This window comes from Bos taurus, chromosome 2 (assembly GCF_002263795.3).
Source record: "Bos taurus isolate L1 Dominette 01449 registration number 42190680 breed Hereford chromosome 2, ARS-UCD2.0, whole genome shotgun sequence".
NCBI classification, from domain to species: Eukaryota; Metazoa; Chordata; class Mammalia; order Artiodactyla; family Bovidae; genus Bos; species Bos taurus.
The window spans coordinates 37,702,682-37,721,815 of NC_037329.1; the positions used below are offsets into that span (position 1 = coordinate 37,702,682).

Below are 19,134 nucleotides of genomic sequence, written 5' to 3' on the forward strand. Positions count from 1 at the left end.
CTATGCAGAGTACATCATGAGAAACGCTGGGGGGGATGAAGCACAAGGTGGAATCAAGATTGCTGGGAGAAATATCAATAACCTCAGATATGCAGACGGAGAAGGCAATGGCAACCCACTCCAGTACTCTTGCCTGGAAAATCCCATGGATGGAGGATCCTGGTAGGCTTCAGTCCATGGGGTCGTGAAGAGTCGGACACGACTGAGTGACTTCACTTTCACTTTTCACTTTCATGTACTGGAGAAGGAAATGGCAACGCACTCCAGTGTTCTTGCCGGAGAATACCAGGGACAGAGGAGCCTGGTGGGCTGTGGTCTGTATGGTCGCAGAGTTGGACGTGACTAAAGTGACTTAGCAGCAGCAGCAGATATGCAGATGACACTGCTCTTATGGCAGAAAGTGAAGAAGAACTAAAGAGCCTCTTGATGAAAGGGAAAGAGGAGAGTGAAAAAGTTGGCTCAAAACTCAACATTCAGCAAACTAAGATCATGGCATCTGGTCCCATTACTTCATGGCAAATAGATGGGGAAACAATGCAAACAGTGAGAGACTATTTTTTTGGACTCCAAAATCACTGCAAATGGTGACTGCAGCCATGGAATTAAAAGATGCTAGCTTCTTGGAAGAAAAGTTATGACCAACCTAGACAGCATATTAAAAAGCAAAGACATTACTTTGCCACCAAATGTCCACAGAGTCAAAGCTATAGTTTTTCCAGTAGTCATTCATGTATGGATGTGAGAGTTGATCCATAAAGAAAGCTGAGCACTGAAGAACTGATGCTTTTGGAAGACTCTCTTGAGAGTCCCTTGGACTGCAAGGAGATCCAACCAGTCCATCCTAAAGGAAATCAGTACTGAATATTCATTGGAAGAACTAATGCTGAAGCTGAAACTCCAATACTTTGGCCACCTGATGTGAAGAGTTGATTCATTTGAAAAGACCCCGATGCTGGGGAAGATTGAAAGCAGGAGAAGAAGGGGACGACAGAGGATGAGATGATTGGGTGGCATCATCGAGTTCAATGGACATCAGTTTGAGCAAACTCTGGGAGTTGGTGATGGACAGGGAAGTCTGGTGTACTGCAGGCCATGGGTTCACAAAGAGTCAGACATGACTGAGTGACTGAACTGAACTGAACTGAACTGAACAGATTAAGTAAGGTGATTTTGTAGAAAGGCTACTATAATTTAGTATCTTTTGAAGTGGAAGACAATTTGCTGCAATTCCACAAATACATATCAAGTTTACCTACCTCAATGATATATTCCTTCTGATTTAACACCTCTATATTTAAGTCAGTGAAAACAAACATACATTTATCTTTCAAATGTGAATTCTTTTTATTCTCAAAACTTGCCTTAATATGCTATGGTTATATTTTAATGAATGTGTTGGGGCAGACATATTTTTCTGTTGTAGGACATAATTTATACACATCACTTAAATTGTGATCACCAAATATTCAAGTGTCTGAATCTATTACAAAATATTGCTTTAGGCTTTTCAATTAGCAGGTTGTTAAGTCTTTGAACTCAAGAACCATAGTAAATATGACAAGCCCATCACTTTCTGAAATTAAAAAAAGAAAGGAATTTACAAGTTAGGATCTACATTGAGAATAACTGGGCAGGTGGACAGATGATGGGAACCAAAGCTTCCTTACAACATTTTTAAGAAATGCTTTGCTTCTTTTGAACACTGTGGTATTCAGGGGAACAAAAAAATCCATAGTAGGCTATAATTTTTTTTCCCTGAAACATAAAGTTTAACTTCACCTGCAATGTGAAGAGAAGCAGGTTTCTTAAACCACAAAAGTCCAGCCCTCAGGGTTAAACATGGAGACGGTCCTTTCTGTGCCTACTTTCTTTCCTGGTTTTCTCTGTGCTCTCCTGCAAACATGGATTTCAGCCACTGTTCATAAATAGGGAGGGGTGTGGGTAGGGGGAACAGGAATCCTCAGAACTATTTCTCTCTTCAGGCTTCCTTTGGAGGAGGCGTGTCATCGATGATCCCTACCTCACTCTGTTGCATGCTTTCCAGAGCCGTGCCAGAAAATATCTAAGCCAGTGTACCCTTCTGATGGCTGAATGAAAAAGAGCTAGTTTCTCCAATAGGAATTTCTTTGAGCTCAAAATCAAGTTCAATATTTATTCTTTGTGCAAGATCATGCAATTAGAAAATCTCAAAAGGGCTTTATTTTTCCCAGAAGCCATAAGGAAAGGATATTAATTTTATCATACAAAATAAATATTAAAAACTTCTGTGTAAGAAATAACAAAAAAAACAGTCAAAAGACAAATTATGAAATGAAAAATAATTGAGAAGCATATTACAAGGGGTCAATTTATTTCAAGTATAAAAAGCATTTACAAATTTTAAAAAAACAGACAAAGGACCTGAACTTGCAGTTTGCAGTAAAGCAATAAAATGGCTGATAAACATCAAATCATCAACCTCAGTCATTACTCAACACAGGTCTCTTAAAACAATGAGGCACAGACTGGCAGAGATGAAACACCTGGACAATATGCAGTGCTAGTGAAGGTGTAGGGAACAGGCACTCAAGCTACTAGTGGAAAGAAAAATCTATAAAAGTTTAGTGGGGGCAGTTTGACAGTATTTCATTAAGAAAACACAAACACATATTTTGATCCAGCAGTCCTACTTCAAGAAATGGATCTCACAGTTATCTTAGTAAGCTATGTGCAGATATGCACGAAGAGTAATATATATTGTATGATTGTCTCTAACAGCTAAAAATGAGGATATCTAAATGTCTGTTAATACAGAAGTGATTAAACAAATTATGTCTATAAAATAAGGTCCTAGGCATCCCTTGAGAGAATGAGGTAGAACGCTCAGATACATTAAAAAAAAAAAAGAAGGTATAGGAGATATACATAATAGAGCTCCAACAGCATAAAAATACAGTGTGTGCACATCTATATGTAATGTATATACTTACATATAATCAAACAGTCTGGAAGACACATAAACTGGGGAGTGGGATTGGGTGAGGGTAAGAGGGGGCTGAGACTTTCACTTCACAATTTTTATTTTCCTGCATAGTTTTAACTTTTTTTTTACTAGCTAAAGATGAATATCATTTTAATCAAAAGTCTGTACATCCTATAGAAAACCCACGATGAGAAAACTCCGAAAGAAACAGCTGTACTATCAGTGATCTGGTTGGTGTCTTTCTGACTTAATCTAAGTGGCATTTGAAGGCAATTCATAAGAACTTTGTGCATTTCCCATTGGGGTGCTAAAAATCAAGGCAGTAGGTAAGGAAATCCACATTCTAGTCTACACTAGTAAGGCATTTCTTTAAAAAAATTATATTTGAATAGACATTCTGATACCACCTTTTAACATAATTTAGGGTTTTGAGTATGGGTAGGCCTGCTGCTGCTGAGTCGCTTCAGTCGTGTGCGACTCTGTGCGACCCCATGGATGGCAGCCCACCAGGCTTCCCCGTCCCTGGGATTCTCCAGGCAAGAACACTGGAGTGGGTTGCCATTTCCTTCTCCAATGGGTAGGCCTAGCTAGTGAAAAATATTTCACTATGAAAAACTGCAACCAACAGTTTAGAATTCTAGCCAATTCTTCTAATATGCAAAAAGTACCTACCTTTTATATCCTAGTTTTCTGAGGGATGGGGGAAATGTTTTAATTGCAAAAGAGGTCTGGTGATATAAATGTATATAATTTGATGCATTAAAAAGTATAAAGCCTGAAAGAAAAGTCAGCCTGAGGTCTGCGGTACATTGTGGCACAAATTTTGAGATAAAAATATAATGTTTTTCCACATTATATGCTCTGTTTTAGCAACGGTTGCATGGAACACTTTCCCACTGGGCTTGTGTAGGGGTGTCACTTTGTACTCACCTGTCAGGCTGTCTGGCCGAGGTGGAACCATCCTCTCGTAGATTTCATACTGCTGCTGTCCGAATTGTTCCATGTCGTGAACAGTCCTTTGCAGTGAAGGTCCCAGATGCTGTGGTACGGCAGTCATCCCTGAGCGTTTGGGGGACGATGACCCCACCTGGCCTTGGGATGGGGAAGCTACTCGAGTCTGTGCATCCGTCAGCGTCAGTGGGGACCCCACTCTGGTGGTGGTCTGGTACTGAGGGGTTGGTCCGTTGGGATTGGAGGTCTGCCGGGAGGTGACCGACCCAATCCGACGTACAGCTGATGGGGAGGCGGGTCTCTGTGCAGAGTATGGAGAAGCTGCCCGCTGAGCAGGTAATGTGGTGGAGGAGTATGCACTGGGGTTCAGTGGTCGGGAGTCGGTTACAGAGGGAGAGCCAAATCCACTACCCAGAGAAGTTCTCAGTGACCCCCTTGAAGGAGACACGCCTGTGCTGATAACATAGGAAGGAGACTGTGCTCTAGATGGAACTGAACTAACTCTTCTCATGGCCCGATTGGCCACTGATGGCTGATGGAAGGGGGAGAAAAGAGAATGGTTTATCCAGGGTTGTGTATCCATGGTCATTACAGAAAAGCATGCACATAGCTAACTACAGAATGTGAACTCACTATTTATTTCAGGCATTTCCTTTCCTTTTTGAGCTACAGAGCTGAATCTTAATTTTTCCTTATTCTGTTTTTCTTGTGCTACTTTTTTTTGTTTTTGGTGATTTAACCTCCACCTTTCCCTTTCAGAATACTAAAACCAACCCGTAAGGAGAGATACAAAGACATTTAATATTCCTTTTACCTTTGTCTTTATTTGATGTTACCCTCTGCCCATGCACTTTTCACAACACATAGTATGATGTATCTCAAGCGTGAAGGGCCACTGGAATAGTGTACTTACTTTGTACCCTGTAAATCTAAGTTTGGCTAAGGTAACCCATTTGTGTAAAACAAAACGTTTTCAATCTGTTAAGTTAGAGCAGTATCTATACCTGTCTTTATATCTGTCTTTATGGGTTGACCCCATTTACAAAAGGAAGGTATTCTCTCAAAGTGGAATAACTGAACATTTGGATAGGGTCTGGGGTCCAAAGGTCTCCTCTGTGAGCACTGTACAAGTGCTCTAGCCAAATCTGTCTTTTCTTTTAGCTTCATTGTGGCTGCTAGTGATTTCAGCCATTTCTTTCTATCTCCTTTGATTTATAGGCTCTTGTCTTAAGCTGGTGGATTGAAAGACATATGAATAATCAGCCCTCAAATCTGCTGCAGCAGGAGGAATGCTCAAAATCTCCATTGGGTTCTGGCCAGCTGGGAAAGAAGGAACATCTCTGCCATGGCCAGTCCTATGAGTCCACAGACTCTTGCAAAATTGCATCTCAGATCTCTGTCTTCATGCAGGACGACAATAAAAAGGAACAGTGGCTGGACTGGGGTGTTGGGTTACAAGCTCAGAACTGAGCTTTCTGTATTTCCCTAGTGATGACTAGAGTTCACTCGTCATCCACCTCCTGTTACTTTTAATTGGGGCAATAAAGGAAGAAACAAGGATGACTCAAGGACTTTGTATATTCTTAGATGCTATAAGAGGAAATATGCTCTGTCTCCATGTGTCACAAGCAACTGGTTGCCTGAAACACGGGTCTGAGACCACTCAGGTGCTCAAACTCAAGAATTCTGTGAAGGCAATAGCCATGGAAAAGAGAAGGTCTGGGGAGGGAAGAGGACTGTAAATACATAATAAGGCAAGAAAAAGGTGGTTTAAAAATTAGTAGGCAGTTGGAAAATTAAAATCTGTGCTTGGGGTTTATTAATAGTACTAAAGGTAATTTTAAAAGTCCCACATATAAGTTGTTTACTATCAAAAAAGGATGACACTTGGCTCAGATGGCTTCAATCTGTGTTTCCTGAAATACATGCAAATATAAAGACCCCCTTGCAACTTCCAGGAACAAGATCAACTTACCTAAGTTTAAAAAAAAAATTAAACAAAAAGTCAACATGACCACCCTTAGGGGCAAAATAGAAAATCTTTGTAATTATTATTCAGAAGTGTGACTTTAGACCTGCCAACATAGAGATTGACCTAAACAGATGAACATTTAGTGTAAAGCTTGTCAAACCATTCCCTCAGTGCATCCTGAACAGCAGAGGAGTAAATGTATCATCTGAGGAAGGGGTGGGGTGGGGGTGGGGGGGGTGCTGCAGCTGGAAGCAGTTTGCTATGGGCACAAGACTGCCTGTCCTAGCTTAAAAATTCATGCTCCATATTTGTGTTTGTTTTAATACAGAAATGTTTCTTAATACCTAAAAGTTTCCCTTAAATTGTTGAGCCAAAGTCATATTGTATTTCTCCTTTGGCACTGGGAACATTGGCCTACTGCTGTGTGTACCTTCAGGGCTTCCTGTATTACATGAAGAGATTAGTGTTACACTAACTTCTTTGATCATCGTGCCATTTTTCAGCTCCAGAGAAATCACTGGGGCACTTGGCCAGAAAGTCATCCTTACTGGTTACTGCCACTTGGGACTCCTATAATTTCTACTAATTTTGGCATATGCTGGAAGACTGAGTGAATAAAGTGGCAATGAGTGAGGAGCTAAGGAGTTTTCATAAACATATATGCATTATTATTATTAACATCAAGTAAGAAAATCATAACTTAACAGAATGGTTATCCTTCTATACACTAGCTTTCTATAGGCAGGAATATCTATATTCTAGCAAAGACATGTGTTTTCAGAGAAAAATTCCAATGACGAAGGCAAAACCTTTGGTTAGAATGGACCAGTCCCATTTTATACAAGTGTGGGAACTGGGCTCTGCCCCTCTAGGACTCTTCACAGCACATTTTAGCTCTAGTATTCTGAGGAACCCACAACTACACTAGAATATACCACCCAGTTCTCTCACACTCTCCCTGGACTACTCTCCTGATGCCAAACTTGTTGCTTTCAGAAAACTACTCTCCTGTATCTAGAATTTATCAGATTTAATTAGTAGGAACTAATACATTTTTAGTTTTCAAGTTTAAAATTTCATTAGCCTCATGGTATAAAATGATTTTGCTGTGTCATCCATTCTAGAACTTCAAAATTGTACACATTGGGTTTACTTTCAATAAAGAATATTTAAATTAATAGCACATAATCAATTAGGAGGGCATTTCTTTACAAAGATCTTGATGTGTTTGGCTTACCTGAACCAGTGTTTGCCCTTCAGCTCTTGAATTCCTCACCAGGTGGTTATTAGTTGATCCTACGAATGAATGCTGTGGTCTGTTATCTGCTTTACTCAAGTTCTGGCTGTTGTGGAAACTCCCTGCTTCCTGGTATCCACTGTCGGAATAAGAATTCATTTGTGTTGAACTTCTTGAGTTACCCAAAGATCCTGCAGGAATGAAACCAGCAGGAAATGCCTTTATTTTACATTTCTGATGCTCATTTTCAAAATGGAAGCATTAAAAGTAAATCTAATACTTAAAAGATAATACAACAGACCCTCACTTTCATGGAGAGACGTCTGTTCTGGTGAGTAGAGGGTCCCTGGTTCTGGCTCTGTCCTGATGAAATAGTTGTTGGGGTGGACAGTGTCAGAAACTCTAGGTTTGTTTACACCAGTATTTGGCACATCTGTAAGAAGATAAGTTTAATCAGCTAAAATGAATGACATTATATAAAAATTTGCTAAAAAAAAAAAAGGTTCAGGTATTTGTTAGCAACGTCAGATAATCTTAATACAAGACTATCAACTCAAGACTTCATACAAGTTAATATAAGACTATTTTCACCTTAAACCACAGTCATTTTGACTCTTTTCTATAGAAAAGTATTGCATATACTCAGTTTGTTACTATGTTTTGCTAAATTTCATGAGTATTTGTCATCCTGATTACCAGCTACAAATTAACTCACATGCTGCATTTAATTAAAATCTGAAAACTGACCTTGTTCTCCCTTGGAAAACTCACCTCCTGGGTGACTTCCTCCAAGAGGATCAACAAACTGAGTGAGAATGATGCTATTTAAACAAAAGATCTTCCATATGTCAAACTTTTGAAATGAAAACTTGCATGATGTCCACATTATTGAGCTTGGTGATGAAACTCTGGAAGCCAGGGCTAGCTTTTTATGTCAAATTTCATATGGACTAAAATAAAAAAAACTTTGCACAGTTTTCAGAACTGTCAACAATGGAAAGTTTAATTTCTTATCGATTTGCTTCTTTTATGCTTTTAGTCTTTTTCCAAATGAATACAGACAAATTTAACCTCATTACTGTTTTCTCTAGTCAAATCTCTTTTGCCTATTATCTTGTTTTATTTTCAACTATATCATTTTGCCATCTTGAACTTAAAAAACAAAACTATTTATCTTCTTCTTCTTCCCAATTCCAACTTCCTTTTTATGTTATAAATTTAGGTGGTGTAGATTAAACTGCATTTTATTCCACTCCATTCGAATATGTTCTTGTTTCTCTATTATCTTCAAAATATATTTGCCCAAATTCTGATGACAAGTCTTTCTTTCCTCAGATTTAACCCTCATGTTGCTAACAAACATTTTTTTTCGGAATGCTGCTTCACTCTCACTTTATAAATTGAATCTGTATCATATTCTGAGTATAACACACAGTCCTAAGGAGGACTGAAATTTGTCCTTGGAAGAAAAGCTTTAACAAATGTAGACAGCATATTAAAAAGCAGAGACATTACTTTGCTGACAAGGATCCACACAGTCAAAGCTATGGTTTCTCCAGTAGTCATGTATGGATGTAAGAATTAGACTATAAAGAAAGCTGAATGACGAAGAACTGATATGCTTTTGAACTGTGGTGCTGAAGGAGACTCCTGAGAGTCTATTGGGCTACAAGGAGATCAAACCAATCCATCTTAAAGGAAATCAATCCTGAATATTCATTGGAAGGACTGATGCTGAAGCTCCAATACTCTAACCACCTGATGTGAAGGGGTGCCTCATTGGAAAAGACCCTAGTGCTGGTAAAGATTGAAGGCAGGAGGAGAAAAGGACGACAGAGGATAAGATAGTTGAATGGCATCACTGAATCAGTGGACACGAGTTTTAGCAAGCTCTGGGAGTTGGTGATGGACAAGGAAGCCTGGCGTGCTGCAGTCCATGGGGTTGCAAAGAGTTGGACACAACGAAAGTGAACTGAACTGAAGAATGTGGCTGAGAAAAGACAGTGTATGTATGTGTGTGCATGAACATGTGTTTGTGTTACTGTCTAGGGTTAAGGACCTTAGAAGAAGTTTCCTAGAGGATGTAGTATCTAAGTAGTATCCACTTACCACAGGAGGTCAGCTTGCCCTTTATTTATAGCACTTATCACCATCTCTCCCCACTAGAATAGAAGCTCACAGTGGACAGGGACTTTTGTCTGAGTTGCTTACTGTTGTACCTCAGCGCCTAGGACAGGTGCATAGCACTCAGCAGGTACTCAGTAAGTGCTTACTGAGCAAACAAATTCCCAGAAAGAATAGCGGCTTCTCTTTACTGAGTATTGATTCACACCTGGCATTGTGCTGTAACTTGTGTTCAACAAGGTTTGTCTATGTAAAGCAAGGGCTTCCCTAGTGGCTCAGATGGTAAAGAATCTGCCTGCAATGTGGGAGACCTGGGTTTGATTAGGGTTAGGGTTGGGAATATCCCCTAGTGAAGAGAACGGCATTCTGGCCTGGAGAATTCAGGCATTCTGGCCTGGAGAATTCCATGGACAGAGAAGCCTGGCAAGCTACAGTCCATGGGGTCACAGAGAGTCAGACATGACTGAGCACCTTTCACTCACTCCTGTAAAGCAAAGTATAACTTTTAGGTATTGCTGATCAAGCTAGTTTGAAAAGTGAAAACAGGGTTTATAGGCAAACTGGGAATCCTACATTCTAATCCTTTAACTTGATGTCAGATTCAATCCAAGGTTTTGTTTCTTAGCCCCCAGGAAGATTTGCTGACATTCTTAATAATAGGTTTTTGATGAATGTGTCTCCAAATTTATTATTTGACAGTACACTTTTAGGTAGCAGAGCTCTGTGACAGTTCTGAATTCTTAAGTTTGAAATTTCAATATAGATTTCAGATTGCATGTGGTTCCCCCAGTACATACTGAAACATGCTCTATCTCTCTATCAGGCTAATAATACTGGAGAGTTATCTGCTTCAATTTGCAAGTCTTCTGTTTTTCCACAGTTCTAAACATTCTTACACCGCAATTTGTGAAGGAGTTTTATGAGGAACAAGTAAAATACATAGTTTGCTGGGTTACCAGAGTTTTACAGGGAATAGGATGACTGAGAGAAGCTAAACAAGAGATGAACCTGAAGTCAGAGAGCTATGCAGCAATCCACCTTTATTTCATCCAGGAAAGGAACACTGGAAAACCACATATGAAATAGCAACAAACTATAGATGTGGAGGAATCACTGGGGTAGCTTCAAGACTTCACATACATTGGGAAATGTGCCATTTTAAAAAAGAAAAAGGTGTTTAGATATTTTCTAGCTTCGGCTTTAGTATAAGATAAAACCTGCGATACCAAAACATCAAAGTTTTTGGCTTGGAAACACTAGGTGGCATGCAGTGTCAGAATGTGAAAAAATTATCACCATGGAAACCAAAACCATTAGAGTTCTGTGTATGTCTCTCTCTTTTTAACCATTAGGGGATATTATTTAAATAAGAAAAGAGTAGGAGACACCCTAAAAATCTGTACTTCAGCAATTTGGTCTCTTTATCCTATGGAACATTTTATTGCAACCCAGGAGACAAGCAATTGTGCTTCTTTTCTAAAAGAAGATATTTAAAATAAATAATCTTAGAGGGATGGAGATGGAGGAGTAGGAAGATCCTGAGCTTAGTTCCTCCTATGGATATACATATACAAAACGGCACCTACATTTAGAACAACCATGTCTGAGGATGATCTGAAGACTAGCAAAACAGATTTTTTATAACTGAGGATACAAAGAAAAGACCACACTGAGATGGGCAGGAGGGGCAGAGATGTGGTCTAGTCAGAACACAAAGCCTCAGTGCAGCCACCCACAGTGGGAGAGATAGTGCAATTGTGGAGGACCCCTGAGGAGCGAGGACCCATGTCAGGTTTCCATCCCGGGGGACCTGCACCAGGAAGATGAGCCCCCATAATGCCTGGCTTTAAAAACCAGTGAAACTTAAGTCTGGGAGAGCCAGAGAGCTGTGGGAAACCAAGAATCTGCCCATAGAGAGCTCACACACAAACTCATTTTCTCCGAGTCCCAGGGCAGAAGCAACAGCTTGAAAAACATTGAAGATATAAGAGAAGGAGATTCACTGACTAACCTGGGGACATTTGCCAGAGGGCAGGGGTCTAGTGGAACTGTCTCCGGGAATGAAAACACTGACAGATGTCATTTTTTTATTTTTCTTTGCTTCCCCTGGGTGCCCTGTTGCCAGCAGGTGTCGTTTCTGTTACTGTTTTTCTACCTAACAAACACTGTGAGCCTTGCCCAGGTATTCCTGAGGACCAGCCCTGATCAATCCACCTGGCCCCACTGGCCCCTTTAAAGCGTTTCTCACTCTGCCCCCACAGTGGGTGACCCAAGCCAGCACCAGCACACCTCCAATGCCGCTTCCACTCCAGGGAACTAGCCCAGCATACCAGTGTGTCTGCAACGGCTCCAGCTGGGACCTACAGCCAGTTGTGGGTGGACCAGCCCCACCCACACATCAGTGTGCCTGCAGCAACTGGGGAAAAACCTCTCCGCTAGCTGAACCAAGGAGTCACCAATCTACCAGAGTGCCCATAGCAATCATGGTCCAACCACATGAAGTAAAGGCAGCCCACATAGAGGGTATTCCTGGAGATCCTGGCTCTTGTGACTAGAAGGGATTGAGCCATTGGACCTCAGAGGAGACTTTCTTTACGAGACCACTCTTTTAGGACTAGGAGAAATAGTTGATATACCTAATGCATAGTAACAAATACAAGAGAGTTAGATAAAACAAGGAGACAAAGGAATAGCTTCTAAATGAAAAAAAAAAAAAGAAAAAATCTCAGAAAAAAGGTAAAACAAGATGGAGATAAACAACTTAGTAGATAAAGAGTTCCAAATAATGGTCATAAACATGCTCACCAAACTAGGATGAAGAATGGATAAATTCAGGGAAAACTTCAAAAAAGAGAGAGAAAATATAAAAAAAGAACCACCAGAAGTGAAGAATAAAATGACTGATGTTAAAAATACACTAGAGAAAATCAGCAGATTAGAAGATGAAGAAAAACATTATCAATGATCTGGAAGATAGGATGGTGAAAATCACTCAAAAAGAGAGTAAAAAGAAAAGAAAGAATTTAAAAATGAAGAAAGTTTAAGGAACCTATGCAACAACATTAAGTATACTAACATTCACATTACACAGGAGCTGCAGAAGAAGAGAGACAGAAAAGACAAGAAAAGCCATCTGAAGAAATAATGACTGAAAGCTCCCTAACCTGCAGAAGGAAACAAACATCCAGGTGCAGGGAGCACTAAGTCCCAAATAAGATGAACACAAAGAGATCCATACTAAGACATATGATTACATGGCTAAGATAAAGAAAGAAAAACAAAAAAATCACATACAAAGGTTAATATGCCATAAGGCTATTAGCTGATTTTTCAGCAGAAAGTTCACAGGCCAGAAAGGAGTGGCATGATATAAAATACTAAAAGGAAAAACTCACAAACAAGAATATACTACCTGGCAAGATTATCATTCAGAATTGAGAGATAAAGGGTTTCCCAAATAAGCCAAAGATAAAGAACTTCATGATCACTAAACTGTTTTTTTTTAAAAATGTTGAAAGGACTTTTTTAAATGGAAAAGAAAATGCTGTAACTAGAAACAAAAAAATAATGAAGGAAAAATTGCATTCGTAAAGGAAAACATATAGTAAAAGTAGTAGATCAATCAACTAAAAAGTCAGTATGAAGGTTAAAGGACAAAAGTAGTAAAATCATCTATATCTAAAATAATGAGTTAAGTAAAACACAAAATAAAAATATGACCTCAGAAACAAAGTATTCAGGGAGGGGAGTAAAAAATGTAGTGCCTTTTAGAATATGCACAAACTGAAGTGACCATCAACTTGTAATAGAATGCTATATTCACAGGTTGTGAATATAAAACTCATGGTAACCACAAACCAAAAACCCATAACACATACACAAAAAAGAAAGAAAAAGAAACATAAACATTACACTAAAGGAAGCCATCAAATCACAAATGAGATTGAGAAGAAGGAACAGAGAACTATAAAAAACAACCAGAAAACAATGAACAATGGATATAAGTATATGCCTATCAATAATCACCCTTAATGGAAACAGACAAGAACAAAAGACACAGGGTGGCAGAATGGATGAAAAAACAAGATCCATATATATGCTGCCTATAAGAGACATGCTTCAGATCCAACGACACACAAGTGAAGGGATGAAAAAGATACTCCATGCAAACAGAAATGAAAAGGAAGCCGGGGTAGAAAAATAAACTTTAAAATACAAACTGTAACAAGAGAGAAAGAAGGGCATTACATAATGATAAAGGGGTCAATCCAACAAGAGGATATAACACTTGTAAACATCTGTGCACTCAACACAGGAGGACCTAATACATAAAGGGAGATATTGACAGCAATATAGTAATAAGTGACTTTAACACCACACTTACTTCAATGGACAGATGAACCAGACAGAAAATCAATAAGGGAACATGACTTTAAATAATACATTAGATCAGACAGACCTAATAAATATATATACAGAACATTCCAGCACCCTAAAATGGCAGAGTACACATTCTTTTCTAAGGCACACAGAACATTCTCCAGGATGGATCACGTTAGGCTGCAAAAAAAGTCTCAATAAATTTAAGAAGACCGAAATCATATCAAGCATCTTTTCTGATCACATGAAACTAGAAATCTAGCAAAAACACAAACATCTAAAGGCCAAACAACATGCAACTAAAAAACCAATGGGTCAAAGAAGAAATCAAATTAGAAATTAAAAAACACTTCTGAGACAAAACAAAGTGGAAACAAAATACTCCAAACTCTACAGGACTAGGCAAAATCCGTCTAAGAGGGAAGTTTATAGTGATACAGGACTACCTCAGGAAATAATAACATTCTCAAATAAATAATCTAACCTTACACCTAAAGGAACTGGAAAAAGAACAAAGCCTAGAAGTCAGCAGAAGGAAGGAAATAATAAAGACTGGAGCAGAAATAAATAGTAAAAGCAATAGAAGAGATCAATGAAACTAAGACCCAGTTCTTTGAAAAGACAAACGAAATTGATAAACTTTTGGCTATACTCATCAAGAAAAACAGAGAGAGGACTCAAATAAAATTAGAAATGAAATACAAGTTACAACTGACATCATAGAAATTCAGAGGATTTTAAGAGATTACTACAAACAGTTACATGCTAACAAATCAGACAAACCGGTGGCCACAATAGCTCAGTTGGGAGAATGCTAGCCTGAAGATCTGAAGGTCCCTGGTTCAGTCCTAGTTTTTGGCAACTATTTCTGACCCTTTGGGCTTCCCTCGTGGCTCAGATGGTAGAGAGTCTGCCTGCAGTGCGGGAGACTCGGGTTTGATTCCTGGGTTGGGAAGTTCCCCTGGAGAAGGAAATGGCAACCCACTCCAGTATTCTTGCCTGGAAAATTCCATGGACAGAAGAGCCTGGCAGGTTACAGTCCATGGGGTTGCAAAGAGTCAGAGATGACTGGCAGGCTACAGTCCATAAATCAGACAAGCTAGAAGATGTGGATAAACTCCCAGAAACACTAAATCTTCCAGGACTGAATCAGGAAGAAAAAAAATATGAGCAGATTAATCACTAGTAATGAAATTAAATCAGTAATCAAAAACTCCCAACAAACAAAAACCCAGGCCCAGACTGGCTTCACAGGTGAATTCTATCAAATACTTAAAGAAAAGTTAAGACTTATTCTTCTTAAACTACTCCAAAACCTTTGTGGTTATATGGTCAACTAATTTACTACAAAGAAGCCAACATTATGCAGCAGGGGAAAGGCAGTCACTTCAATAAATGTTGTTAGAAAAACTGAACTGCTGCTGCTGCTGCTGCTGCTAAGTCGCTTCAGTCGTGTCCGACTCTGTGCGACCCCAGAGATGGCAGCCCACCAGGCTTCCCTGTTCCTGGGATTCTCCAGGCAAGAACAGTGGAGTGGGTTGCCATTTCCTTTTCCAATGTATGAAAGTGAAAAGTGAAAGTGAAGTCGCTCAGTCGTGTCTGACTCTAGCGACCCCATGGACTGTAGCCCACCAGGCTCCTCCATCCATGGGATTTTCCAGGCAAAAGTACTGGAGTAGGATGCCATTGCCTTCTCCGAGAAAAACTGAACAATTACATGCAAAAGACCAAAACTGGGTCACTTTTTTTTAATAGCACATACAAAAAAATAAAGTCAAAATGGATTACAGACTTAAATGTTAAGACCTGAAACCATTAAGCCCTAGAAGAAGACATAGGCAGTATGCTCTTTGACAACAAACAGTCTTATTAATATTTTTTTGGATCAACCTCCCCAGGCAAAGACAACAAAAGCAAAAGTAAATAAGACTATATCAAACTAAAAAGCTTTTATACATCAACAAAATAAAAAAGCAGCCTACTGAATGGGAAAAAATATCTCCAAGTGATATATCTGTTAGGGGGTCAATATTCAAAATATACAAAGAACTCATACAAATGGACACCAAAAATCCCCCATAGTTCAATTTAAAAATGGGCAGAGGATCTGAAGAAACATTTTTATAAGGAAGACATACAGATGATCAATAGACACAAGAAAAGATGCTCAACTTCACTAATCATATGGAAATATAAATCAAAACTACAATGAGATATCATCTCATACCCTCAGAAGTTATTATCAAAAAGACAAAAATCAGGTGTTAACAATGATGTGGAAAAAAGGGAATCTTCATGTAGTGTTAGTGGGATTGTAAATTGGTACAGCCATGATGGAGGCTTCTCAAAATAGTAAAAACAGAACTACCATATGATCCAGCAATTCCACTTCTGGATATTTACCTGAAGACAGTGAAACCATTAATTTGAAAAGATACATACACTTGTATTTTCACTGCACCATTATTTATAATAGCCAAGATATACAAACAGCTTAAGTGTCCACCAGCGGATGAATTGACTAACGATGTGGTATCCCATTGTGTACTGCCCATCCATTAAAAATGCAATTTTGTCATTTGCCACAACATGGATACAGTATCATGCCAAGTGAAATAAGTTAAAGAATGACAAATACCATATGATTTTATTTATTTCTGGAATCTAAAATACAAAACAAAAATGGACTTATAGATACAGAGAAAAAACTAACTGTCAAGGGGTGAGGGCTTAGGGGGTAGTTGGCAAACTGGTGAAAGGGCTTAAGAGGTACAAACTTTCAGTTATAAAATAAATAAGTCATGAGGATGTAATGTACAACATAGAGAATATAATCAACAACATTCTGGTAACTCTACAGTGACAGACGGTTACTAGACTTAAAATTACCCCCAAGTAATATAATCATCTACCCTCTAAATGTTAGTATCTATCTTATATTTTTATTATTTATTTACTTTCAGCCATGCAGGATCTTAGTTTCCCAACCAGGGATCAAACCCATGCCCCCTGAAGTGGAAGCATGGAGTCTTAATCACTGGACTGCCAGGAAAGCCTGTTTTTTTTAAGTGAAATGCTTCAGAAAATAGAATATGGAAAAGGACACAGACGTTAATTGTTTTTCAGTCAGTAAGTTGTGTCCAACTCTTTGCAACTCCATGGACTGCAGCGTGCCCAGGTTCCTCTGTCTCTACCGTCTCTCAGAGTTTGCTCAAATTTATGTCCATTGAGTCAGTGATGCTATCTAACCATCTCATCCTCTGCCACCCCCTTCTCCTTTTGCCTTCAATCTTTCCCAGCATCAGGGTCTTTCCTAATAAGTCAGCTCTTTGCATCAAATGGTCAAAGTACTGGAACATTAAAATATTAAATTCATATATGCCAAAAATCTAATTTGAAGACCTAAATAACTGGGTTTAGAGCACAGAGTACATACTCTGTGCTTTACATTTCAGTAAATATAATACAAAATTCTACAAAATTGGTAAAATGTTCATTTAATATGAATTGTAAAATAACCAAATTCTATACTATGAATAAGGTCTTCAATCATTTTTCTTGTGGTGTTGGAGAAGACTCTTGAGAGTCCCTTGGACTGCAAGGAGATCCAACCAGTCCATTCTGAAGATCAGCCCTGGGATTTCTTTGGAAGGAATGATGCTAAAGCTGAAACTGCAGTACTTTTGGCCACCTCATGCAAAGAGTTGACTCATTGGAAAAGACTATGATGCTGGGAGGGATTGGGGGCAAGAGGAGAAGGGGACGACAGAGGATGAGATGGCTGGATGGCATTACTGACTCGATGGACGTGAGTCTGAGTAAACTCCGGGAGTTGGTGATGGACAGGGAGGCCTGGCGTGCTGTGATTCATGGGGTCGCAAAGAGTCGGACACGACTGAGCGACTGATCTGATCTGATCTGATAGTAGAGTTCAATTACAATGTATATCTGTGAAGAGAAAAAGACACTGAAATCTCTTCCGAATCATTAAAAGAAAATTAAAACTGTTTTTCAAAATAGTTTTGCTTTTACTGCTTCTTTGAAAATTTATAATCCACCAATTACATACAGACACATAAATGTATGTACACACAGCCACTATACCTCAGGTAAACAAAAGGGTCATTTCCGAATTACTAAAGCATTCCTTACTGTAGTATGGCATGTCACAATGACTAATTATGCATTATTTACACAATCTTTCAAAAGAATGTCTTTTAAAAACATCTGCTATGTGGAATGGAAGCAGATACTAGTCAAATTTATCAGAGAAACCCACAGAGACTTACATGATGGGGTTAATCATTTCATGATTAACGCTCTAAACTATAATTTAAAAGTTGGCATGTTGTGATTTAGTACAATCAGAACATGAAATTAAGACATTTTTATGAGTAAAAATGGCAAAGTATGAATGCTACTTCTTTAATCTGTGTAAATATGTGTTTACATCTGTGTAAACATGTGTTACCTTTCCTTAAAAAAAAAATCATAAACATGTTTTCTGGGACACCAGAAATATACTTCAGGACATTTTCAAGCATAAATTAGCATCTTCCAAGAAAACGAATGTCTATAAATATAGAATTTGAAAAAGCTTCAAAGTAGAATGAAGTAATCTCCATCTGTGATTAGGAGTAGGGGATTTGTGGAAGCATGGTCCTTCTTGTCTACTACATTTCATCTGAATGCCTGAGTATTACTCAAAAAAGGGCAATTAATTAGAAAAAGTACAAGGTTGCGGCTAAGAAAAATATATGTGTTAAGGGACAATAATGTTGTGGGCCTATTGAAAATGTTATATTATCCACCCCATTAAGCTCATAGTAAAAGATGAAATACAAAGTGGATTATTTTATCTTTTCTGTCATGTATCTCCCTGATACATATTGAATACGCATGAAAATATGCTCAGTAAAAAGTCTAAGACTTCTTTAAAGAACTTGAAATTCTGAAAATGCCTCTGCTTTGTTAATCTATGTGTCTGTTTATGTTATATGAAATGACAGAGGTCTATACTGTGTGTAAAATCACCATGGAAACAGAAACCTAGAGATCAGTAGTAAGGAGACTCAGCACGTACAACCCTGTAACTAGTCTTTCACAAACCAGCATGCTGTAACTTTATGCCACATTCTCCTTGTCCTGAGTTGCTATAGCATTTACGGGTGTGCCCTTTCATAAAAAGTAGTGTAGTGTGAGTTCTGGCAGGGCTCTTAGGATGGTAACAGCACGCAATGTTAAGGCAGATGATACTTTCTTTGTTAAGGGAACTGGGCATGTGACATTTTTTCCAACTCTGGCCTAGAAGCCAGTTAAGGCTATTACACACAGGGGCAACACTGTGAAAAATGAGCAGAGTATTTAGTCTTATGGGGACTCAACTTGCTATTTGGCATTGGGACTCTCACTTTTCATAGGATCAGAGGCTCAGGAGGGAGTCTACTTTCCAGAGAGCTGTTGCAGAAATAGTATTCCAGTGCCTTCAACAGCTAAGAAGTAAAACTC

General features: G+C 38.8%; 1 protein-coding gene across 17 annotated transcripts in view; it reads right to left on the minus strand.

Annotated features, from left to right (window-relative positions):
* Nucleotides 1-19,134, minus strand: part of PKP4 (plakophilin 4) — a 258,317-nt gene that overhangs the window by 58,317 nt on the left and 180,866 nt on the right. For 13 of the 17 annotated variants that reach the window (NM_001191491.1, XM_024998418.2, XM_024998438.2 and 10 more), the window contains 3 exons: nt 7,424-7,555; nt 7,123-7,313; nt 3,893-4,445 (listed from right to left, as the gene is read on the minus strand). In NM_001191491.1, the coding sequence (NP_001178420.1) occupies nt 3,893-4,445; nt 7,123-7,313; nt 7,424-7,555 (876 nt within the window). The remainder of the gene's footprint in view (nt 1-3,892; nt 4,446-7,122; nt 7,314-7,423; nt 7,556-19,134) is intronic. The other 4 variants (XM_024998423.2, XM_024998419.2, XM_059891481.1 and 1 more) reach the window with 3 other exon arrangements.